Source organism: Herpailurus yagouaroundi, unplaced genomic scaffold (genome assembly GCF_014898765.1).
Source record: "Herpailurus yagouaroundi ecotype Mexico unplaced genomic scaffold, PumYag 142, whole genome shotgun sequence".
Taxonomy (NCBI): Eukaryota; Metazoa; Chordata; class Mammalia; order Carnivora; family Felidae; genus Herpailurus; species Herpailurus yagouaroundi.
Genome location: NW_024412397.1, coordinates 51,354,006 through 51,380,681, shown reverse-complemented (window position 1 = coordinate 51,380,681; position 26,676 = coordinate 51,354,006). Strand labels below are relative to the sequence as shown.

At 44.2% G+C, this 26,676-nt stretch overlaps 1 protein-coding gene across 1 annotated transcript in view; it reads left to right on the top strand.

Annotated features, from left to right (window-relative positions):
• The window catches only part of COLEC12 (collectin subfamily member 12), a 201,891-nt gene that overhangs the window by 154,436 nt on the left and 20,779 nt on the right, over positions 1-26,676 (top strand). The window contains exons 5-9 of the mRNA XM_040479265.1: positions 1,011-2,057; positions 14,634-15,122; positions 16,348-16,484; positions 17,740-17,849; positions 25,729-25,874. Coding sequence (XP_040335199.1) covers positions 1,011-2,057; positions 14,634-15,122; positions 16,348-16,484; positions 17,740-17,849; positions 25,729-25,874 — 1,929 coding nt within the window. The remainder of the gene's footprint in view (positions 1-1,010; positions 2,058-14,633; positions 15,123-16,347; positions 16,485-17,739; positions 17,850-25,728; positions 25,875-26,676) is intronic.

The following is a 26,676-nucleotide window of genomic DNA, read 5'->3' as shown; positions in this document are numbered from 1 at the left end:
GATTCTCCCCACCCCCAAAAACTACTCCATATGCCAGTTAAAATCTGAAGACCAGGCACGCCTGGGTGGCTCAGTCAGCTAAGCATCCAACATCAGCTCAGGTCATGATCTCACAGTTCATGAGTTCAGGGCCCACGTCAGGCTCTGTGCTGACAGCCAAGAGCCTGGAGTCTGCTTTGAATTTCATGTTTCCCTCTCTCTCCGCTCCTCCCCTGCTTGTGCTCACTTGCGCGCGCTCTCTCTCTCTCTCTCTCTCTCTCTCTCTCTCTCAAAAATAAGCATTTGAAAATCTGAAGACTGGGGCGCCGGGGTGGCTCAGTCGGTTAAGCATCCTACTTCAGCTCAGGTCATGACCTCACAGCTCGTGAGTTCAAGCCCCGCATCGGGCTCTGTGCCGACAGCTCGGAGCCTGGAGCCTGCTTCGGATTCTGTGTCCCTCTCTCACTCTGCCAGTCCCCTGCTCGTGCTCTGTCTGTCTCTCCCTCTCTCTCAAAAATAAATAAACTTTAAAAAAAATGCTTATAAAAATCTGAAGACCAATCCTGATCAAAAAGTACCACAAATACACTTGAATAAAAGCTCTTTTATAAAATTTCCAGTCAATTCCTATTTGAAATATTCTAAACTGCATTGAAGAATTATGAAAATTAATTTTTTTTAAATGAAAGATTCCAGTTCTATCCTTGAATTTTTGTTTCCATTTTTTGGGAAGGAATTAATGGTAAATTTAATAAAGTTTATTGCCTTCTTGACACCCTGCCCAGTGCTCTAGAATCTGGTAGAATTCCCTCCTTCTTTGAGAAAAGCACTTACAAAGTTAGTACCCTTTCCACTTTTCCAGGACCCAGTTTTAATAGACACGTGGGTTTTACTAACGTAGACCATTCTGCATATATCACAGATTTTATATCTGAAATACGCAGTGCATACCAATTAAGTCTCTTTGAGATCTTTGACCTCACGTGAACATTTCTTCATATCACTAAGTAACAAAACATGTCTTATTCCAGGGGACCAAACTGGGAAGAAAGCTATAAGCACCAACTCAGAACTCTCTACCTTCAGATCAGACATACTGGATCTTCGTCAGCAGCTTCGTGAGATTACAGAGAAAACCAGCAAGAACAAAGACACGCTGGAGAAGTTACAGGCAAGTGGGGATGCGCTGGTGGACAGGCAGAGTCACCTGAAGGAAACTTTGGAGAATAACTCTTTCCTCATCACCACTGTAAACAAAACCCTCCAAGCGTATAATGGCTATGTCACCAACCTACAGCAAGACACCAGCGTGCTGCAGGGCAATCTGCAGAGCCAAATGTACTCTCATAACGTGGTTATTATGAACCTCAACAACCTGAACCTGACCCAGGTGCAGCAGAGGAACCTCATCACTAATTTGCAGCGGTCTGTGGATGACACGAGCCAGGCCATCCAGCGAATCAAGAACGACTTCCAAAATCTACAGCAGGTTTTCCTTCAAGCCAAGAAGGACACTGATTGGCTGAAGGAGAAAGTGCAGAGTTTACAGACGCTGGCTGCCAATAACTCTGCCTTGGCCAAAGCTAACAACGACACCCTGGAGGATATGAACAGCCAGCTCAGTTCATTCACAGGTCAGATGGACAACATCACCACAGCCTCACAAGCCAATGAGCAGAACCTGAAAGACCTGCAGGACGTACACAAGGATGCGGAGAACAGAACAGCCATCAAGTTCAGCCAGTTGGAGGAACGCTTCCAGCTCTTTGAGACAGATATTGTGAACATCATTAGCAACATCAGTTACACTGCCCACTACCTGCGGACGCTGACCAGCAATCTGAATGAAGTCAGGACGACTTGCACAGATACGCTGACCAAACACACAGACGACCTGACCTCCTTGAATAACACACTGGCCAACATCCGTTTGGATTCTGTTTCTCTCAGGATGCAACAAGACATGATGAGGTCAAGGTTAGATACTGAAGTAGCCAACTTATCAGTAATTATGGAAGAAATGAAGCTGGTAGACTCCAAGCATGGTCAGCTCATCAAGAATTTTACAATACTACAAGGTAAGTGAAAATTCCGAATTTATTTGTGTTATTGATTGCTGTATAACAAACGACCCTAAAAGCTGGCAACTTAAAACAATAAACACTTGCTATCTCACCATTTCTGTAGGTTAGGAATTCAGGAGTGGCTTAGCTGGGTGATTCTCACTCAGTATCTTTCATAAGGTTGTGTCAAAATATTGGCAAGGGCTGCAGTCATCTCAAAACCTTAACTGGGGCTGAGAATCTGCTTTCAAGATGACTCACGTACATGGTTTTTGGCAGGAGGCCTCAGTTCCTCACAACGTGAAGTTGCTTGAGTGTTCTCACTATATGGCAGCTGGCTGCCTCCAGAGCAGGTGATCCAAGAGAAAGCACAAAGAGAAGTCACATGCCTTTTATGACCTAGCCTCAGAAGTCACATACCATCACTTCCACCATAATCTGATAAATCACTAAGTCCAACCCGGGGAGATTAAGCTCCACATCTTGAAAAGAGTTTTAACTATGAATTTGTGGTCAGTGGTCAAAGACAGTCCATTAAATATTTGTTGAATTTGGACTTTGTCAGTGCCTAGCTCTTTCAAGTCTTTATAAATTGGGCTCCTTTGAAGGCAAGATTAATTTTTTTAGGTCACAGATATTCCTAATTTTTTTAAGTTTATTTATTTTTAGAGAGAGAGTGTGTGTGTGTGTGCGCACACACACAAACATGACAGGGGAGGGGCAGAGAATCCCAAGCGGGCTCTGTGCTGTCATTGCAGAGCTTGATGCGGGGCTGTATCTCATGAACTATGAGATCATGACCTGACCCAAAATCAAGAGTCAGATGCTTAAATGACTGAGCCACCCAGGCACCTCAGAGATTCCTATTCCTAAGTGTCATGAGCAGATGGATGGATGGCCATCCCAGTAACCATAAGGCCACAGAGGAGAGAAAGAATGTGACTTGCATATAAAATCTGAGTTTTACTTTCATCCAGGTCATCCATGTAAATTGAAAATATTTGGCTCAAATTAAGTCTCCTTCTGAGATTTGCAGCAACCATGTAATAATAGTATTTTTTAGTCATAAACTATCTTCACAGGTTTTAAGTTGAAAGTACTATGTGAAAGATGCTGTGCTGAGCCCTCTGAGGTATGCAGAGAAGCCCAGGTGGTCTCTGCCCTCAGGTAGCTCAAATCAATAGAAGGTCAGGGGCGCCTGGGCAGCTGGTTGGTTAAGTGTCCAACTTTGGCTCAAATCACAGTCTCACGGTTCGAGACTTCAAGCCCCGCATCAGGCTTTCTGCTGACAGTGTGCAGTCCATTTCTGATCCTCTGTCTCCCTCTGTCTCTGCCCCTCCCTCACTCATGCTCGCTCTCTCAAAAATAAGTAAACCTTTAAAAAAAAAAATCAAGAGATTTAGAGTATCAGGAGACTACCTGTTAAGCAAAATAATCCTGATTTTCAAAAAGAGGATATAGGTGGATTCTACACACTGTGTAGAATGGGAATTTGTCTTCAAGCCTGAGAAGAGGATAATTTGTGAGCCTTCAGGAAAGCAGTAATCATCACAAGGAGTTCATTAAGAAAGCAGGTGATGGGGCGCCTGGGTGGCTCAGTCGGTTGAGCGTCCGACTTCGGCTCAGGTCATGATCTCACGGTCTGTGAGTTCGAGCCCTGCGTCGGGCTCTGTGCTTACAGCTCAGAGCCTGGAGCCTGTTTCAGATTCTGTGTCTCCCTCTCTCTCTGCCCCTCCCCTCTTCACGCTCTGTCTCTCTCTGTCTCAAAAGTAAAAATAAACGTTAAAAAAAATTAAAAAAAAAAAAAGCAGGTGAACCTAAACTTATTTCTGCATATTAACAGAGTTATTCGATTGTTTAAACTAGGAGAATGAAAAATAGCATATCTGGATTTTACCAAGGCATTTGTCACTAATGCTGTTAAGAACAAGATGGTAAAAATAGCTACTGGATTATAGCACAGTTCGATGGGTTTATGGGTTACGTTGGTTTTCTGTGCTATGTAACAAATTACAAACTCAGCAGCTTAAGACAACACCCATTTCTTTCTTTTTTTTAGTTTATTTTTTATTTTGAGAGAGAGCAAGCAGGGCAGGGGCGGAGGGAGAGATAGAATCTGAAGCGGGCTCCATGCTGTCAGCAAAGAACCTGACAAGGGTTTGAACTCACAAACTATGAGATCATGAACTGAGCCGAAATCAAGAGTTGGATGCTTAACTGACTGAGCCACCCAGGTGACACCCATTTCTTATCTCACAATATCTGTGGGTTAGGAGTCTGGGCAAGGCTTGGGTCCTCTGCTTAGGGTCTCTCACCAGGGTGCAGTGTCACCGAGGGGCTGAGGTTTCATCAGAGGCTTGACTGGGGAAAGGATCCATTTCCACGCTCCCTCAGGTGCTTGACAGAATTCATGTCCTTGCAAATGTGAGATTGAGGTTCCTGGGGGATTTCAGGGGAGTAAGGGGTACTGGCCTAGAGACCACCTACAGTTCTTGCCACGTGACCATCTGACAACACTGCAGCTTCTTCAGAGCTGGCAAGGGAGTCTCTCACTCCAGTCTGCTGAGACTGTGTTATGTAATGTCATCTCATCTAATGTAAGTCAAGGGGGTGACATGCCATCATCTTTGCCATGTTCTGTTGGTTAGAAGCAAGTCACAGGTTCTACACTCAAGGGGAAGGGATTACACGAGGGTATGAGTCATTGGAGATGACCCTAGGGTGTGTCTACCACAGAATGGGTCTAAAGAATGGTAATTAATGAGCCCCTGTGAGGCTGGCAGCAAGTCTGGATGGCAGATGGCAGGGGCCCATTCAACAGCTTTGTCCGTGACTAGCATGAGGATATGGATGACCTGGTAATCCAATACTTGTATGACATGAAACTATATATACTAGCCCCTGGATGACAGAATCATAATCCAAAATGACCTGGAGAGGCTAGAATAATAAAAAGATACCAATAAATGAAGGAGATAGGGAATACATGTAAAATCCTGCTGGTAGGTGGAAAAAAACAAATAGAACAATGTTGATGGGAGAGCATGGCTTAAAGAAGTATGCATGAAAAGCATGGTGGTTTTAGTTGATTGTAAGCAAGTCACTGTGTCTGCCAGTGAATCTAATGTGATCTTTGACTATATCAATAGAAATATGTCCAAAATGAAGGAGGTGATATCTTACTCCATTCAGTGTGGCAAGACTACCCCTGGAGGATAGTGTGTACTTTGGAGGGGTCCCTTTCAAGAGGGATGTTCACAGAGCAGCATGTTCAGAAAAATTTGCCCAGGATTATGCAGTCTAGATGTGCTCAAGGAAAGATTGAAGGACCTGGGAACTTTAACCTGTAGGAGAGACTGCTTAGTGGGAGATAAGGCTGCTATCTATAGCTATTTAAAGACTGTCACATGGAAGAGATTTTAAATGACATCTGAGGAGGGTGAAACAGACTAATGAGTACTCATTAATAGAAAACATTTTGGTTTTATATGATGTTGCTTATAAAAATTGGCGTTGCCTGTAAATATAATGGCTTCCCTGAGAAATATGGGTGTCCCAACTGGGGGATGGACAGTTGCAGGGACACTGTGGGTGTAAGTCATACTCTGAATAAGTGACAGGTTTTCAAATGATAAAAAAGGTATTAGGGGACTAGTTTTCCCCTGTTTTTTCTCAAATTCAGAATGAGGGCATATCTCAATAGATAATGCAACCACATGAAATAAGAGCTTGCTAAATTTCTCTGGGCATTGTAAAACCTTAGAAAATCCTATTGTAGTTTTCTGGCCATTTTCCAACTATAAGTTTTATGGTTTTATTATTCCATTAGTCCAATTGCTAGCTTGTCTTCTACAAGTAAACTTCTGACATATTTAGTGTGTATAGACAGTGTGACTTGTCAGCTAGGGAAGTGTGTGAAAAGCTTATAGTTGAACATTCAGACCCTGGCTTTAAATTAATGTTTCCATTATTGTGGTTATTTTTATTGGCTAATGTTGAATGTGAGTATACTGAGTGCTTTACATAAGCTCTGTAGGATAGGAACTTATAAGATCATAACCAGTTTACAGATGAGGAAACTAAGGTTTAGAGAGGTGTTTAAGGAAACTGCTCAAATTTACAGAGATGGTAAATAGCTAAATAGTATCAAGTCCAGGCTTCCTGGTGCCAGAGCCCATGCTGCCAACCCCGTCAGTAATCGCTGAAAGTGAGTGACCCTCCTCTACAGTCCCCAGCTGCCCCTGAAGTAGTCTGTGAGGGCAGGGAGCTGGGATTTTGTTCTAAGTGCGACAGGGAGGTTTTACGCAAGGTGGTGACATGGTCTGATTTATATTTTTAAAAGGTCATTCTGGGTGCAGGGTCAGGGGGTGAGGTGGGAGAAGAATAGATTACAGGGGAGCAAGCAGGGTGATGGGGGTCCAGTGAGGAGCTATGGGCCAGATATGAGTGACGTGGATATAAGAGAAATGGGTCTCATCATTGAGGAGGAGTCTTGTAGGCAGGCTCAAGGGCAGCCTTACCCTTCCGTGGTCAACAGGGCCCTGCTGTAGAAGCCCTGACTGGCTTCCTCTGGCTGTACTCTGCCGAGGGGGAGGAGTCTACAGGTTCAAGGGGCTGCGAGTATTCAGAGCTCACATCAACCTGTTCTTGACCCCATTTGATGCCCAAGACCCTAGAATTTCCTACGCAAAGTGTCCGAAGCCCAGAGGAGCAGCCGTGAGACATGGTGTGTTGTAGGGGTGGTGGTGGAGGGGTGTGGACAGAAACTGAACACAGGGTCAGGGGCCAGTGTATGTGGCTAGATGAGGCTGATGGGTGGATTGGCTGTGAGGGTGAGGGAAAGAGAGGAGCAGGATATCTCCTTAGTTTTTAGCTGAAGCAAGTAGGTAGATGGACAGACTGGGGAGGTTCAGGTTGAGAGGCCCGTTTAGACATACTAAGTGGAACATATCTGTTACAATGAGGTTTCTGACTCCATGCTTCTGAAACACCTGAGATCCTGGTTTCTGAATGATTTTTTCCTTTTCACATATGCCTTTCCTATATTACTTTTATCCTTGGTCTTTTTATTACCTGCACTTTCTGTGAGGTAAATGAAACTTCTCAGGCCAAACAAACTGCCCCCATTCTATTCCAATCTGTTCAACTTCCTTCAGAACAGGAATGCTCACGAGGTGTTCCCATGGAAGAAGAGACTGGGGGCAGAGCTCCATTTCCCCTTGCACTTCTCCAGTGCCTTTCCTCTGTCCCTCCCAGCAAATCTGGTTCCTGAGGATGAGGGAAAGATGAGATAAAGTAGGATGGAGCAGGATTGGATTAACTTTGGGTTATGGTGGGCTTGCCTCTGCAAGATTCAGAATACCCTGATGCTTCCAGGGAAATCCTTTGGACTCGCACTTAATGAGCCCTCATGCATATGGTGCATGGCGTTCAGTCACAGGAGACATTGGCCTCATTTCGAAGTAGAAGCTGAAGCTGCCTGCTTGCACTGAAGCTAGGTGATAACTAGAAATAGATTTTAAACCCCATGTTGAATCCCAGCAACAATTATCTCTTTATCCATAAACCAAAAATACTTTATTGGAAAAGCCTTGTTTTTGTTACAAATAATGTAAATATCTTTATGCTCATTGTGTATGTGGAGGACTTCACTCGTCATAACATCACAGTGCACTCTTGGGTAGGAAGCAAAGAATGCAAGGTGCACCTTCCTAGCACAATCAGAGGGCTCCCTTCCTCTGTTCTTGTGAGAGAGGCAACAGATTTAGTGGGTAAGAACAAGAGCTCTGGAAATAGACCTGAACACAAATACCAAGTTCCTCATCCTCTCCCTGCCTCAGTTTCCTATTCTGCATCTACCTTTCGAGTTATGAGAACTTCATGAGATAATGTCAATAAAGCTCTTCGTACAGTGCCTAGCAGGCAGTTGGCTAATATTCATACTCAAATGTGAGTAAGTTCAGTGCCTACCCAGGGTTTCTGCTGCAGCCCCAGCTGCTACATCACAGTGCCAAACAACAGCTTCGTGTGCTCAAGGAATAAAATTGTACAGATGGGGTCAGTGTTGATTTGGTTCCAAAAGTACTTACTGCTGGCAGCCCAGTGCCTAGCCTTGGAGAGGACTCAGAGTCAGGTGCTGCTGACAGCTAGCTTTCACTCACTTTCCAGTCCATTGTCTGCAGTGTGCCAGTCATACTGCTGAGCACTTGGTTAATTTGTCTGTTTTCCTTCTTCCATCTCTTTAAGGTAGGAATTACCAGCATTCCGCATTTGCAGGGCTGGGAACCATGGCACAGAGCCTGAGTAACTTATCCAAGGTCAAGGAGCTAGTAATGTCAGAGAGTACTAACCCTGGATCTAATTCCCAAACTGATGCTTCTACATGAGCCCCTGCTGCTATGCAACGATGTAAGAGAAAAGATAGCATGTTTGGGAAGTTGAAATGTGGAAGAGTTTGTTTTCAGTAGAACAGTCGGTTGAGGTGTAACAGATTGACATTTGAGCTGGACCTTGACAGATACGTAGGAAGGCTGAATGGATCAGGCAGGAGGCCTCAATTTCTCTCATTGCCAACTGCCATTCTTGTCATGCTTCCTCAAAGAAGACTGCTTGTCTGAGGACCTTTGAGAGCAGGCATTTGAGGGCATAGAAACAGAACTATGGCCAGTTGGTGAGAAATGGTGGTTTAAATATACCCTGTGGACAAGGGTATATTTGTGCAGAGGGAGCTTCCGTGGCTTTCCAGAAGCCTGTCTTAAACATGAGGTTAAGAATCAAATTATTTTTCAAAATTATTGCCAAATAATATCTTTTAAATTTCCTCAAACAAGTACTTTTAAAGCACGTCAGTGAGAACAAACTGAGGGTTGATGGGGGGTGGGGGAAAGTGGGTGATGGGCATTGAGGAGGGTACCTATTGGGATGAGCACTGGGTGTTGTATGGAAACCAACTGGAAAATAAATTTCATATTTTAAAAAAATAAGAAGAAAAAATGTCTCAGATTATACGACTAGTTTTCTCTGTCTTCTAACCTTACCACTAGAGGTTCTAAAATGAAGTCTCCAAAATCTTGCAGGGCAGTAAGAATTGAAGTGGTTTCTCTACTTTCTGCTTTATTGGAAAACAAATTGGAAACTTTTCTCAGAGGTAGGACACAGGGCTGGTCCTCCTCAGGGCCTGCAGTTTGGTTTCCAAAGCAGAAACAGCAAAGTGATGTAAATTTACTCTGTCCTCTTTAAACTGTTTTGGGGTGCCTAGGTGGCTCAGTCGGTTGGGCGTCCGACTTCGGCTCAGGTCATGATCTCGCAGTCCGTGAGTTCAAGCCCCGCATCAGGCTTTGTGCTGACAGCTCAGAGCCTGGAGCCCGCTTCGGATTCTGTGTCTCCCTCTCTCTGACCCTCCCCCGTTCATGCTCTGTCTCTCTCTGTCTCAAAAATTAATAAACGTTAAAAAAAAAATTTAAACTGTTTAGAGGATTCAGGTGTTCAAGGCTCCCAATTCTGGAGGGTGGGGAACAGGGAGGATGTTTTGCTGGCAGTAAAACACAGGCTGCTCAAAGATCTGGTCTAGGTCATATTCAGGCATTTCTGGAGCTTGCAATGGCTTTACCACCAACCTGGGTATTCCGGCATTTCAGAATCTTGAGCCAGGGAGCCACTCACTTGGTCTTGAAAGCAAATCTCAAATTTGCTTCTGAAGGGGGACATCACATCTGCTTCCACATGTAGCATTTACCACATTCTCGACTCTGAACACAAGTTGTTACTGCCCAAGCTCATAAATAATCCTGGGTCATTTATCTCACTGTTGCGGTTTTAAGGCACTAGGGGTGACTTGTCTTTTATTTCATCTTCTTTTCATTTCAGCAGCTGCCCAATTAAAGATTCAAGTAAGACCTAAAAGCTTGGGATCATCCAGATACTAATATTTGATGCTAGCATCCCAGGTCCTAGAAGAAGATATACCCCTGGCATTAATAATCTATTTTTTATGGGTAGCCAGTATGGCTATTTTACAGGTAGCCAGTGGTTTTAGCTTTTTTTCCTCAGTAATTTTTAAAAAGAAACAAGTTGGAAATTTCTAGTTCTTAGTGAGCAAAGTACGGTCTTACTGAATACTTAAGTATATAAATGAATCCTCTTACATATGGGACACATAGAGTACATTTTTACTTAGCCCAGCATTGGAAGGTAGAGTGCCAGCTTCCTGCTCTAGTGTCATAATGGTTTTCTCCCAAGGCTGGGGCAGCTATGGATGAAGAAATCGATAACACTGTGCTTGTCAGGAGTTTATCCACAGTCATTGATATTCAACCTTGTCTTATTAAGAGAGATGTAGCAATTCCTGTAAAAAATTCAGTTTTCATTCTAATCCAGCTGGGAAATGCATCACAAATAAGATTTTCAAGGTGCCTGGGTGGCTCAGTTAGTTAAGCATCCAACTCTTGATCTTGGCTCAGGTCATGTTCTCACAGTTTCATGAGGTCAAGCTCCACATCAGGCTCTGCGCTGACAGCACGGAGCCTGCTTGGGACCTCTCTCCCTCTCTCCCTGCCCTTCGCCCACTCTCTCTCTCAAATAAATTAAAAATAAAATTAAAAAATTTGGAGGTGCCTGGGTGCTTCAGTTGGTTGAGCATCCGACTTTAGCTCAGGTCATGATCTCGAGGTTCATGGGTTCAAGCCCCATGTCAGACTTTTTGCTGACAGCTCGGAGCCTGGAGCCTGTTTCAGATTCTGTGGCTTCCTCTCTCTCTCTCTGCCCCTCCCCCATTCATGCTCTGTCTCTCTCAAAAATAAATATTTTTAAAAAAGAGATTTTTGACCTTTATATCAGAGGCAAAACCTTGCATATTGACATATTTTCCCTTCCTTCCCAAGATCTGGAAGTTAGCACCTGCTGATATTTTGCACTGACTATGGGATCCATGTTTGATGCCATTCTTAAAATAAGCCACAACTTTTGTGTGGAGTGAGTGGAGACATTTGAGAAGCACTTCAGTTCAGAGGGAAATAGCTAAACACTGTAATAAACCCACCCAACCTCAGAGAGAAATAAGATTAATGAAAAGCTGTCATCCTATGTAAGGAAGGTCTCTACTACCCGGAGAGGAGTAGAGAGTTGTGTGTCTTCAGAGTTCTGTTAGAAACAAGAGGAAGGTGTTCTGGAAGAAATATAACTCCCTGTCATGTCAGGAAGACAAGTCCCAGAATAGTCACTATTCCATGGGCATGGGTAAATCCATTTCCCATAACCTGCAAGTATAGTACCAAACCCAGTTGTGAGTGATTGAGAAACACTAATTGTTGGCAAAACCCATAAGGAGAATAAGGAATAAAGAATCTAAAGCACTTGAATTTCCCCCCAAAAAAACCTCTTATTTGGATTTCTAAAGTCTAAACATAGACCATAAAAAGAAACAGGTGAGAAGAAAAGCTACTTTTATTTTTGCTATTATTCTAACTAAATTAGAATTTGTTGTTGTTGTCTTGGCCTAGTTGTCAGTATTGTTCTGCTAGAACCTTCCATAATACTACATCCATTATGGAGGAATGAATGCACACACCACTATCCCCACTATTAATCTCTAGGGCACTATTTCTCAACCACACAAAGGAACTAAGATACTTTTTTACAGAAGATCGATTTGACAATGAAAATCCACCTTCTCTATCTTTACTAATACATTCCAAGAGCCTTCTCAGCTTAAAAAGGAAAAAAAAAAAAACACCTCAGATTGCAGATGAAGAGACTACTGGATCAATTCTTAAATGTGTGTAGAGTCAAGAAAGATCTCCCCAGGACCATTCCGTAGCAGCAGCCAGGAGCATCCTGATACATAGACTGAGTGGAGCTTTACTTCTTAGAAAGGTAAGGGGCACCAAGCAAATCGCTGCTCCCCCAAAATCTCTCCCTTCTGGTCTCTCCTGGGGCCCAAACTGTTGGCATCAGCATGCTAGGCATTTAGATCTGTGATGCACATTGGTTTGATAAACACTGTCTGAATAAGGACTATACACCAGACACTGCTAGCTGCTAGATGGAGAAGTATTCTCAAAGAACAAACAAGTACTAAAAGATTAGAGAAAGAGGAAAAACTTCCACCTGGGAGGATTACGTGGTAGGTGGATGACAGTTCTCCAGATGGATATGAGCAGAGGCAATTTTAAGAGAAGAGATATGCAGAAGTGCAGAGGAGGATGGACTAAAGACATGTTAGACCAGGTCATGAAAACCCTGATTTAATACCACATGACCAGGTAGTGGGGACAAAATATTTTAGGGCAAGTGGAGATCAGAGCTGTGGGACAAATGTGGGAAAGATACAGAGTGGAATGAATGGAGAGGAATCAAAGGTAGGAAGAGCAGTTACTATAGAGGATACTATAAAAATCTGCCAAAAAGAGAACCCCCACACTGGGTCATGATGAAGGACAGAGGGAAGAGGTGGTTGTGATGATGTAGGATGAGGGATGATGGAAGAAGGGCATAAACAATAAAGAGGTGATAAGGTCAGTTTTAGACATGTCAGGTTGGAGGTGCTGGCAGGACATCCCAGAGATAATGGACTGTCCAACTACGAGATGGAAATAAGGGCCAGGAGAGCTAGTGATGGAGAGCAGCCAATAGGAGCTGGTGGGCAAAAGTCAGTGAGTTGGGTTCGGAGAGAAAATTCTTCATTACAAAGTCTTCTCAGGCAGATGAGAAAGACCCCTAGAAAGGGTTCTCAAAAAAAACACACTGAAGCTAGTCCTAACCATTAGCATGAACTCTCTTACAGCTTGGTAGTAGGTCTGCCAGTCAATCCAGGGCAACATCATGAGTACCTTAAATGAGGAAAGCTGAGTCCAGAGCCAAGGTTCTTGCTAAGGGAGAACAGAGATGGGTGGGCTAGTTAGGGCCATGGAGAATATGAGGGTACAGTGGACATCCATCAAGGCCTAGAGAGGGGAGTGGGGCAGAGAGATGCCATCTCCCCCTTGAGGCGGGAAGGCCTGCTTCAGTGTTCTGTCCTGACCAGCTGGTGGGGGAGGAGTGGGGTAAGGGGATCAAGAGAAACATAGGGTGGGAGGCCTATCTACTCTCCCTCTCCCCAGCACTTCTGCCCATCCAGCCTGAAAGGCTTTCCACTTCTATGGAAAGAATGAGTGTGGATCTCTTTTACTTATTCACATAGAGAACAATGAGATCTCAGACACTCAAAAGTTCCAGGGACTAGAATATTTGAGAATAGTGTCCTCCTAAATACAGTCATTGCAAGGAGAAGACAGGAATTACCATCCCAGCTCCACCACTAGACTGTAACTGTTCATGTCTCATTCTCCTGGATAGATCTGTCTTGAGGAGCTAGCATGGAATAAGAGCTTGGTGTCTCTGGCCCTACACGTCCTCAAATGTGCTCTGGGAATATAATCTCATAGATACAGTTCAGATGACATAATGTATGTGAAACTAGCTCAAAAACTGTCAAGTCACCATATGAATCCTGGTTGTGGTATGTTTGTGTGCAGTTCCCTGTCACCTCTAAGAATTTACAGAAAACAAAACAATCCCAGGTTGTGTGAGCATCTCTAGGATGACAAGGGATGAGCAGGTATTTGCCTTCTTCCTTTGGGGGAAAAATGTTGTTGTTGTTTTTCCTCTCCCTTGCCCAATTAGATGGTCGCCTATTTTTTTCTGTAGCCCACAGCCCTATTTGCATTATTAGACTAACAAACTGGGGAAAATGACACTTAGCCCAGTTCGTAGAACACTTTCCCCCAGAGACCCTCTGAGCTGTTCCACAGGTGAGCAAGGCTCAGCCTCAAGGGCAGCAGCATCCCTGCAGCACTGGCAGAGGGGGCAGGAGGGCGGGAGTGAGGTGTCAGAGGAGAGGCTGCCACTTGGTGAGGATGAATTAGCAGAATGGTGCATCTCAACATTGGATGGGATATTTCATTCAACTCTATGAAAAGAAGAGGAAATAGTAGGAGAGAATCCCCATCCCAACTTGCACCGCTTTTCTCCTGGTGATAGAACAGTCCCAGACGACTAAGGGAGCCCAGATGAATGGTGTGAGTCACTGCTGTGGTTGTTGGAGTGAAGCTGTCCCTCCCCCTAAAACATCAGTGGATACCAGAGGGTTGTGTGCCGTTAAGATAGATTCTAAATGCAGGGCGCTTGGGTGGCTCAGTCGGTCAGGCATCCGACTTTAGCTCAGGTCATGATCTCATGGTTCATTGGTTTGAGCCCCACGTCAGGCTCTGGGCTGACAGCATGGAGCTTGCTTGGGATTCTCTCTCTCCCTGTCTCTCTGCCCCTCCCCTGTGCGCTTGCTTGCTCTCTCTCAAAAACAGGAAAAAAAAAAAAAAAAACACATTAAAAAAAATATATTCTAAATGCTCGGAGCAGAAAGGGTGAGCTTAGTTAAGAAACCTTTTTGTTTGAAAAAAATACCATCGACAACAGTATACTGAAACAAGAAGCAGTCCTTTAATGAATATATTTTATATGTCTCGATTTTTTTTAATTAGATATTTTATAAGATAAATTCTTCACTATCACTCACAATGGATTTTTGTTCATGCCATGTACATTTTTTTTATGTTTTAGGTCCTCCTGGCCCCAGGGGTCCAAAAGGCGACAGAGGACAGCAGGGGCCCCCTGGTCCCACTGGCAACAAAGGACAAAAAGGAGAGAAGGGAGAGCCTGGTCCACCCGGCCCCGCTGGTGAGAGGGGCCCAATTGGGCCAGTTGGCCCCCCTGGAGAGCGTGGCGGCAAAGGCTCCAAAGGCTTGCAGGGCCCCAAAGGCTCCCGTGGATCCCCTGGGAAGCCTGGCCCTCAGGGCCCCAGCGGAGACCCAGGCCCCGCAGGCCCACCAGGCAAAGATGGACTCCCTGGCCCTCAGGGCCCTCCTGGCTTCCAGGGATTGCAGGGCACCGTGGGAGAGCCGGGGGTGCCTGGACCTCGGGGGCTGCCAGGCTTGCCTGGGGTGCCAGGCATGCCAGGCCCAAAGGGCCCCCCTGGCCCCCCAGGCCCATCAGGGGCAGCGATGCCCCTGGCCCTACAGAATGAGCCAACCTCTGCACCTGAGGCCAATGGTAAGTCTGAGCCCTCCCTCACAACCAGGGTCAAGGGCACTGTGTGGGGTTGTGCCCAGCCCCCAGCATGCAGCCCATATGCCACCCACACCCCACTTCTCTTGGCATTGAAGGCACCACGTGGGCAGGCATGGACCCCGTTGCTCTCACAGGCCTCTGCACCAGGCAGTGTCACTCAGGCACATGTGTTTCTCTCTAAACACTATCAGGTTCTCTAGCACTTGTTTGTTTAGCTAAGTCAAGCCCTCAGGGACAAATGCGTCCCCAGACATTTCCTTTGTGACAGTCTGAGGCTGGCTACCCCCGACCCATTTTGTTCTCATTTTATGCCCTTCAATCTGGGGGATAGACATCCCTCAGTAACTACGTAGATGGAATTTTGTTACTAAAGCCCAGATTTCATTGTTTCGAGAAGGTGTTATGGTGCTTCTAGTTTTTTTATAATTATTAAATTTGCTTACTAAATTTTGATAACTTGGCAAAACCCTCAGTGTTTGGTTATCAACCAAGCCTATTTTTCTCTCCTTTGAATCACACCCAGTTCCACCTGATTTCCTTAAGCATGACTCTGGTCATCCTTGTAGCTCCACAAGCCCAGTTTTGGTTCTGGGTGCTCCCATCTAGTTACTGATTAGTTCCATGTGACTCCAGACTGATGTGGAACATCTATCTGCATTGCCTTTTGTTGTTGTTTCTGTCACTGTAAATACTAATCCAGACACAGAGGAACTAAGACCCAGCAAAAATAATTTTCCAGGCTACGTAGGTTTGACTACTGTGTGCTCTGTGGCCTGCCCTCCTGGACCAGTCTTAGCTCCCAAGGTATCTGTCAAGGGCAGTCACAGGCTCACACACAGACGCTGGAACTGCTCACTCCTGGCCTGTGAGGGAAGTGAGGCCAAAGCCATGGCCTCTGACATATAACTGAAGAAAGGCATAGTGCTTCGTGTGTGTGTTTGTGTTTTCATTAATATTTTTTAAATTTTTTTTTAATGTTCATTCATTTTTTGAGAGACAGAGACAGAGCATGAGCCAGGGAGGGGCAGAGGGGGAGGGAGACACAGAATCCAAAGCAGGCTCCAGGCTCTGAGCTGTCAGCACAGAGCCCAAAGCGGGGCTTGAACTCACGACCTGCAAGGTCATGACCCAAGCTGAAGTCGGCCACTTAACTGACTGAGCCACCCAGGCGCCCCTAATTAATAATCTTAAACATTTGCATTCCTAGGCTGCCCACCTCACTGGAAGAACTTCACAGACAAATGCTACTATTTTTCGGTTGAGAAAGACATTTTCGAGGATGCAAAACTTTTCTGTGAAGACAAGTCTTCACATCTTGTTTTCATAAACACAAGAGAGGAACAGGTATGTTTGCAGCATACTTGGAGAAAACTATAATTTAAGGATAGTTTACATCTGGAAATTGCATGCTTACTGGGAATTCAAAGATCTCAAGAATCTATAGTCACATAAACACAGAAGGCCGCATTCTGGAGATTTGGGCTTTATCCAGTGACAAGAAGCATTCATGGCACGGGAATTGTGTCCTCTTGCTTCATACCTGGAAGATACTGCGTTATTAAGCCAGAGATCTGTGGCTCCTCCCAAACCCCGCCTCTGGTGGCTGTCAAAAGAGCCGTAATGTGGAAAAGAAGCCTACAGGCTGGCATCAAACGCCTGTGGAGAGAGAAACAAAGGGGCATGAACACTGTAGGGGTGGGTGCAAGGGACCAGATCTGTGGCTTCAGCAGGGTCAGGAAGAGCAGAGAAGACCACGGGGTAGAGCCCATACATAACGATGTTGACCACTCCCTAGGCCCCTACTGTGTGCCAGGCACGGTACAAGGCATTTCTCCTTTACACCTCACAACAACCTTAGAACCTAGGGGTATTATTATCCCCTTTTTACAGATAAGAAAACTGAGGCCCCACAAGGTTCAATGGCTTTATTTATGGGATTAAAAAGTAATGCAGAGCTGAGGCTGAAACTGAGGTCCCTCTAGCAACCATGCCAATGGGCTTTGGTGCCACACTGTTCCAGTGGCCTCCTTCCTTTTCTCTAAGTATCTCCAGCAGACACAACCCTGAAAACAGATGTTTCCTGCAATAACTGGCCAGGAATGAGCATCCAGTCAGGTGCCTGGGCTTTAGACTGTGTAGACTTGGGTCTAATTTCAGCCCAGCCACTTACTATCTTGGTTACATAGGTTGCTGTGAAGGCTTAGAGACATGTGGCATGTGACACACTGGACGTGGAACGTGGCCAAAGGAAGAGCTCAATAATGCCACGGTTGTTAGTGGTATTAGAACATGGGAGCGACAGCTGATGGAGAGGGATGGAGCCTGGTGGGATTCATTGAGTTGTCTGGGTGATTTACAAGAGGAAAAGCGTCCCATAAACGTTACTTACAAACTTCTAAGAGGAGAAAGTGTCAAAGCCCCAAAACACTGCAAAACAAAACAGGTGCAGTAAAAAAGAGAGCAGAAGCATGTATGTGCTCTAACAAACATCCTCTTTTAAATGTCCTTTTTTCCCCCAAATGCTGCAGGGGACAGAGGAATTCCCCCAGGTATGTGTGACCCCAAAATAATAACACATTGTCACTGTTTTGTTTTTCAGCAATGGATAAAAAAGCAGATAGTAGGAAGAGACAGCCACTGGATCGGCCTCACAGACTCGGAGCACGAAAATGAATGGAAGTGGCTGGATGGGACGTCTCCAGAGTACAAGTGAGTGCTCAGAGCCTTCCAGATCCCTGGGAAGACTTGGACTGCTCTTGTTTTTCACCTTTTGCCTGACCCCCTGCAGTTTCTTCTTTAACCACCGATGCCCTAGATGCCCCTCACACTGAGGCTTCTGGTACAAGTGTTGTGTATTTCCACGTGTGCTTGAGAATCACTGTGCTATAACATAAGGTTCCTTTTTCTTTTCATGGAGTGAATTTTTTTCATTTATATGGGGAAAAAAAAGTCAGAGACTCATAAAAGCTCACAGTATGGTACTTGGACTGAGGTGTTCTCCTTAAATGGTGCTCTGAAGGATAAGGAAGCCCAGACTACTTCAGGCATGATCAGAACTTGCCCCAGCCCTGTTCCTGACAAGAGCTGGGAGTTCCCTTAAGGACAGCACCATCACTGCCCCTGACCCCAGCGGGGCTTCTGGCCAGAGTGTGATTATGAACTACAAGTTTATGACAAGTGCACCGTGAACAAAGGTGTGTGTTGTGAGTCCAGCGTGACCTGAGTTCTGTAAAGGCAACGACAAAGAATGGAAGCCCTTTATAAAACCTGCTCAGACTCCCAGGCTCATGGGGACTTCTGTGCCCCTAATTCAATCCCGGGGCTGTCATGTCAGCTCCTTCCCTAATCCTGCCCAAGGGTCATATGGTGGCCTGAATTGTACCAATCTGAATTTCACTTCTTCCAACTCCTGCCTTGCCTCTAATGGATGTGAAATTAGGCAACAAGCTGCACCACATGGAGCAGAATTTATGCAAACTCCCCTCCGAATAACCAGCCTTTCCTGTGCTGGAGAAGAGAAGGCAGACCTGCAGAGGCTCAAGCAGGCGTGGTTTGGAGACAGCAGTGACCACGGCACCCAGGAAGGAAACAGTGAGGTGTTTCAGGACTAAGATGGTGTCGGAGGTATTGAGGCCGAGCCTGTAGCTGTCAAGGAGGAGAAGCAGGGGCCAGAGGCGGTGGAGAAGCCAGTGAGAGTTTTTAAAATGTTTCTGTGTGCCTGTGCACAGGTAGACAGACAGGCAGCTTAGCTTTGTACTTTTAAATCTTCCACGGGACCAGGATTAGAGGGTATAGGTAGAAACCTGAGTAAGGCCATTTCTTTACAAAACAGTGACCAAACATCAAGATGGAACATGAGAAGGTTTTAGGTCTGCTCCGAAGGCGAGCCTCACAGTGCCCACAGGGCAAATGGCTTTCTGCCTGCTGGCCTGACAGATATCCTGTCGGCTCCCTCTGCACCTGTCCTTGGGGGAGAGGAAGCTATGCCACACCCTGGCGCTCGGGGAATTGGCTGACAGCCACCCTGAGCACCCAGCGTGGCAGAGATGTACTGAGGAGACGCGAAACAGTTGGGAGGGTTGGCGGTGGAGATGGAAGGCATCTCCCTTTAGAGGATAAAGCAAAAATCTTGTCTTCAACAGACAGGAGTGCCAGGATCTTTTGTTTTTTTTTAAGGGTGGGCAAAGTTAGGGGCGCCTGGGTGGCTCAGTCAGTTAAGCACCCGACCTCAGCTCAGGTCATGATCTTGGGGTTCGTGAGTTTGAGCCCCACATTGAGCTCTGTGCTGACAGCTTGGAGCCTGGAGCCTGCTTCAGATTCTGTGTCTCCCTCTCTCTCTGTCCCTCCCCTGCTCACACTCTCTCTCTCAAAAATAAATAAACATTACAAAGGGTGGGGCAAGCTTTAAAAAAATCAGCCTTCTCCACTTTCCTCACAGCTATAAGTGCATAAAAGGTCTGGGTTAGACTCACTGAGAAATTCAATCTTAAGCCTTCCTCCAAGAAAAAAACTAGATTGGCCCATATGGGATGGATTGAGCTGAAGCATTATTGTCTGTGCCAACTCTCCCAAAGGGGAACTTTTCTCCTCTTCCCCGGGCTCCAGCAGGAATTTGGTGACTGGGAGGAGAGCACCAGTGTCAGTACCTGGAACCTGAGAGGGATTAGATGATCAGACACCTTGCTGGGAACTCCTCCCCAGCCACAGCCACCCTGGAGCCTCCTGAGAGCCTTGGCTTCTGACCCTAACCACAGCACACACTGCACTTCTCGTTTTCCACCCAGAGGAACACATATGTAGTACGTGAAAAGTCCCCAGGATCAAGTTTTAAAAGCAAGAATAAATTAGGCAGACATATTATGAGGCCTCAATAATGGAAGGCTAATTTAATTTGACATAGAATAATAAACACTGCTCAAACTAGAAAAAGAGCCAATGCAGTGAGGTCTGGGTTCCAGGGTTTGACGTGGCATTCGTAGCTGCCAGTTACTCCACCATGTGAAATCTCATGTCTTCACCTGGCAGTATTACAGAAGGACCTATGTTGGTATTGTGAAAATTAAATGAGATTATGTATATATAAAGCGTTTAGTTCAGTACTTGGTTCATGGGAAGTGCTCAAGAAATGTCAGTACTTCTACTAGTTTCAGTATTATCACTATTATTGTCATAATTTCAACTATCTTCATACCAGTCAGTAATTGCAGAATAACACTACCTAGCTTTTATGTATTTTACCGTATCCTTACTCAGATGCCACACATAATTATCTCACTCAGATCCCACACCAGGGTTGTGAAGGCACAACTTTGTGCCTTGCCCAGGCTGCAGAAGAATCAATCATGTCTCCTAGATGTCGTCTTACCATTTTCCTCCAACACACACAGCTTCACACCCACCCACACCCTCACTCTCACAGCCCTTTTGAAATTGTTTCAGGTGTTTGTGGTACTGTTGAAGTGGAAATAGACAAGAGATAAAAGGTTCTCCCTGCCTGTTGCCTACCCACCCCCCCCACCTCCATTTTTATGCTGAGACCTAGTTGACAAAGACTGCTGGAAAAAAAAAAAAAAACAGACAGAAAGCAAAGGTAATAACATGGAATGGATGCTAGATGCTAAAGGGTTGGGTCATATACACACCTGCACTAAGATTTATTTCTAATAAAATATATGACCTGCCTCAATCTGTGGTGGCTCAGGATGCTGCCCAGGACAGTTTCCCAGATGCTTTGGGTCCACACTCATATATAATTCCAAGGGAAAGAATGGAGGGCTGAAATACGTTGCCAACATTTTATTTGCCACTTAAGGACATGTTTTTTAAAAATTGCCTATCAACAAATCTTGGTATTAAAAAACCAAGTCTATAGTCCTTTCCAAGAAGACACTTGGCCATCTCTCTCTCTCTCTCTCTCTCTCTCTCTCTCTCTCTCTCTCTCTCACACACACACACACACACACACACACACACACACAGTTGTCCTTTTCATTTCACCACAGAACTGTGAAAACTTCTTTCCTGGCCAGCATCAAACCCTGACTGGAGATTGGAATCCAGGGCCATAGTCCTATGTCAACATTCAGTGAATTATCCTGGTGAGTCCACTGTGAGCCAGCCTCTGTGCTGGCCTAGAGGATCTTTTCCAAAGTACAGAGGCAACAATGAGTGAGACATGTTGCTGCTCATGTAAAAAAAGTCTGATTTCCAGGACCATGTCACAATCAAGAAAATAGACACACCAACCCTAAATGTGGACACAGCAAAGAGTGAGGCTTCAAAGGAGATTTCAACATTCTCCTTATAGTAATTGATAGAGCAAATAAGTAGAAAAATCAGTAAGGATATGATGGACACTATTAACTAACTTGACTTAATTGATGTTTATGGACTGTTTCACCCAAGAGCTGTAAATGCACTCTTCTCAAGCACATTCGGTACATTCACCAAGATAAACTATATGCTGGGCCATCACACAAGTCTCAATACATTTAAAAAGAACTGAAATTATACAGAGTATGTTCTCTGACCAAAATTAAATTAGAAATCACAGCAAAAAAGATATCTGCAATATTGTCAAATATTTGTAAATTAAAGAACACACATCTTAATAACCCATGGATCAAAGAAGAAATCAGAGAGGAAACTTGCAAATGTTTCAAAGAAAATGAAAATATATCAAAATTTATACAGTTAAAACAGTGTTTAGACTCCTCTAAAGTACTCATGTTTTTTTAAAAAGTTTTTTATTTTTTTTAATGTTTATTTTTGAGAGAGAAGGAGCATGTGCGTGAGCTGTGTTAGAGCAGAGAGAGGGAGTCAGGATCCAAAGCGGGGTCTGCTCTGAAAGCAGACAGCCTGATGTGGGGCTCAAACTCACCAACCATGAGATCATGACCTGAGCTGAGCCAGGTCGTAATCAACTGAGCCACCCAGGAGCCCTTGAAAAAAAGTTTTTAAGTTGAAAATCCATGATCTAAGCTTCCACTTTATGTGGGTAGAAGAAAAGCAAGTCAATCCCAAAATAAGTAGAAGGAAGGAAACAATAATGACTGGAAAGCAGTGAATCAGAACACAGACACATGAAAGAAAGGATCAGTGAGCCTAGGAAGACATCAAAGCTGATCTTTCTACTCTGGATGTAATACATGCAAGTACGTTGTTTGGCAGAGATCATCACTGTTTACAGAGGCTGCCTGGTACAAGTGCAGGTATCAGACACAAGTGGCATGTAGGGTCTGCCCACTGACTTGGCCCAGAGCACAACCCAAAGGGAGCCTTGTAAGGCCTTTTCCAGTGCGCTCTGCTTGCTGTTGCCCACCTTCCTTAGATCACCAAAGATGTGAGTATCTTCCTGAGGGTTTCCCAAAACACACTTGAAGTTCCTCTATTCCTCTTGTCCACTTCTTAGTCCCCTGAGCAGAACCTCATTTGGTGGGAATATGCTGTTATGTGTAACACTCTCATCTCTGCATTGCAAAGATAAAACCTGGGTTGCCTCTGTCCATGTAGACTGTTCCGTTATAATATTACGTATTGTGTTTTTAGACTGTAGAGCCATAGAATGGTGGAGACCAGAAGGGAACCTTCAGAGTCATCTAATTCACTAAAAACTCACTCTGGTTGACGCTTCATGTTTCTGTCAGAGTGGCATTGGCTTAGGCCACCAGAGAGAAACCTATATAGACCCTGGTATCGGGAGAACATTCTACAGCAAAGTAATACTTCTCACTACTAAGATTTTCCTGTTTTGAGGCCAGGCTCTTACCAGCAGAAGTTTCTTGGCCATGAGGCCTCAGTCTTGTGGTTGATGAGAAAGTACTAAGTCGTGAGGTTGGAAGGGGCTATTCCCAAGATTGAGACTTTGTGCTCAGCCACCATTAGGAGAAACCAAAACCCTGGGTGAGGGAGTTCACACCCACTAGCTGATGTGCTGGTGTGTTTCCAGCTGACAAGAGCAGTGAGTCCAAGTGCTTCCAAAGTCCCTGGAGTACTTAGAGAATGCTGTCCAGGTACAAATGTGTGTTGGGATATGTGTTATAATATGGGATTCAGGGACTTGGGGCCCATCCTTCAGCCATCTTCTTTCCAGAATCTACCTGTAAAGGAAGTTAAGGCGCAGTGTAACCTGAAATTCTTCTCTAAACTATATATGCTCTCTTTATCTGACATGTTCTATTCTGTTTAATGACAAGCATGCAGGCTTGGGGTTTTGCTACAGATCACTCCATGTGATTTGGCTTTTCCAAAGATATGTTTTGAGACTGGGTGAAAGACAAATTGCCCCCTGGAGCCTGGCTTCAGGTTACCTCACCGCCCATCCACACTAGTATCACCTAAGTCACACACTCATACCCACAGAACTGCATTCTACTTCTAGTCCCAAAGGAAAAACTTGAGTACCATATGCAGAGAATTCCAATGACTAAAAAAATAATGGAGAATGGTGATAAAGGTTATCTCTTTTTTGTAATTTTTTTAAGTTTGTTTATTTTGAGAGAGAGTGTGAGCGAGCACACAAGCGGGGGAGGGGCAGAGAGGAGAGAGGGCATCCCAATCAGGCACCATCGGCACAGAGCCTGATGTGGGGCTTGAACTCAGGAACCAAACCATGAGATCATGACCTGAGCCAAGATCAAGAGTCAGAGGCTCAACCAACTGGGCCACCCAGGCACCCTGATAAAGGCTGTCTCTTATCTTTAACTTATCTTTTGGTCTAGTCTATAAATCCCTTTTATCTATTTAACTTGAAGTAAATGCAGGGGAAAGATACTAAGCAGGTCTTCTTTCAGAACTCCTATTTATACAACTTCCCAATTAACTGAGATAAAGAATATCAAATGTCCCATCATTATACATTCAGGAATTACAGACCTCAAATTCTATAAACAAAATTGGAATAAAACCCCTTCATGTTACTGACAGAAATTAACCAAATGTACACCAACAGGATCAAACTGCTCAGGCATTGTTGACATTGCTGAAGGGTCCTACAGGGTGGATGGAAATATACAAAAAAAGCAGACGTGAAAGTAAACTATTTTTCCTTCTAACTTCATCTGTCTTTGGCCCAATCACCGCGGCAGTCTGAGATTTTTAATTCACTTGTTTGTTGCCTATTACATAAGTTCTCCAAGGGAGGGAATTCTCCCTAACCCTAACCCAACCCTAACCCACATGCTGTGCTGCCATCATGTAGCATCATCCCTGGCACATAGTAGGTACTGTCTGGATATCTGTTGAGTGAATGTGTGAATGAATATTTCTAACACTCCCTCCTAAGTATCATCCCATTTTTATTCTTTTTAGTTGATGGTTTTGTCTAAATTATCTGTTTATCACTAGATTTATTTAAGTGAGGTCACTTTACATTTTTTAAAAATCCATATATATATATATATATATATATGGATCCATATATATGTCTGTGTACATATATATATTTTATATATATTTATATTATATATTATATACATTTACATATATATGAATTATATGGTGTGGGGAGTCAATTCTGCCTTGTTATTGTAAATTCTGCCTTTTAATTGTAAATTTCACCTGTCATTTCCCACTGCCCTCTAGTCTTACTGGTCCTATTGTGAAAAGATGTAGAGCAATATGGGCTCTATCCTCAGATTACCCTAGGACACCCTGTGGCTGATGGGGTAGTGAGTCATTTATGGGAAGAGCCTTCTGCTGCACATGTTTTTTTAGACCCTCCACGCAAGGCAAGCTTGTCTTCTCAGGCAGTAACCACAAATTTCTGTGCAAGAACCTGCTTCTTAGAGAAAATTGAGCTCTCAAGTTTTGAGTCCTGGAAGCACAACTAATTTATTGCACAGAAAGACAATCAAGAACAGTGAACTCTGACAAAGTGGTATTTTAAGCTGCGGCATCCAAGTTAACAAGCCCCCAGTGAACTCCTGAAGAAAATATGTTTTTGAGAATTTCCCTCCCCAAAAAGGCAGTGAAATGTCTGAGTCATTTTCAGTAAGATTCAATTACTACTTCTTTCTAAAGCAGTCAACTATCTGCAGCTTAGCCAGACAACCCATAACCAAGGGTTTGTAATTGTAAATTCTCGTAAATGTGTATATTGGCGGTCCCTCACTTTCTCTGTGTGATGCTTTGACTTGTCAGAGGCAAGGAATCAAGATGCACAAGGATTCCTCTGGGCTCCCATAAGAGTGAGAGAGACTGTGTATGTGTGTATCATGTCCTCAGCGTGCATATATATTCACACACATATTCACACACGCCCAGAAGTCAGCATTCCAGTACACACTGGAAAGTTACTCATCTAACTATGTTGCCGAAGGATTTACTCCCTCAGCATTGTGATGAAGCAGCTCAATGAGTTGATTTCATTCAAAGATAACAAGCCCACAGGGAGATGCTGCATCACACACCACTCTGCAAAACAGCTGCTTTTTATTCTAAGAGCAGGCACAGCTTTTTAAACAGTGTATTTTTATTCCAGGACAAATGACATGGCTTCAGTTACGTTTTTTATATTTATATGCTGCTCTTGGGTAAAAAAAAGTCTGCATGACTTGCAAATAACACTCCATTTCTGTTTTGTTAAAAGAAATTGGAAAGCTGGACAGCCAGATAACTGGGGTCATGGCCATGGGCCAGGAGAAGACTGTGCTGGGCTGATTTATGCTGGGCAGTGGAATGACTTCCAGTGTGAAGACATCAATAACTTCATTTGCGAAAAAGACAGAGAGACAGGTAAGCAGGAGAGGGGACTGAAGAGCGAGCTGCACAGCTTATATTCTGTCAAAGGGTGAGATGTGAGGAGTAGAAGGGCTCTAAATGCGGACTCTGCAGTCAGGTTCGACAGCCTGTGGTTCTGCCTCTTACCGGTGGGGCAGCTTGTTAACCTTAGGGAAATAATAATAGTATCCTCTTCGTGGGGTTTTCATGAGAGTTTAAACAAGTTAATAAATGTGCCTAACTTCTAGGAAGTAAATATCAGATTAACTGTTCTAGGTCACTATCTCATAATATTGTCAGTTAATAAATATGGTACCAGTGTTATCATCAGTTTTATAGTTTCATGCGTGGACAATTTAGGTGACTAAGCATTCAATTCCATGCGTATTTACTGAGCATCTACTATGAGCCAGATGCTATGCCTGATAATAGAGGGAGATCAGCTTAGAAGCTTTTCGGGGGTATAGACTAAGAGCCTTTTGTGTATACGTTGTTTTTTTTTTTAATTACAAAAGATACCTATCTAAAGTTTCATTTAATACATGACCCTTTTCAGAATGGGTGTCTTAGTTTTCTTCATCAGACCTAGATTTAAACATTTATGGTGGGGGAAGGAGGGAATGAGGAGTGAATCCTCATGAGTATGGATTTCTTTTGGGGGTGATGATATGTTCTAAAATTAGATATTTCTAATTTTTACACATCTTTGAATATACTAAAAGCCACTGAATTGTATACTTTAGATGGGTAAAATTTATACGTGAATTACATCTCATAAAGCCTTTATAAAAACGGTGGTGGTAAACAAAAACCTCAA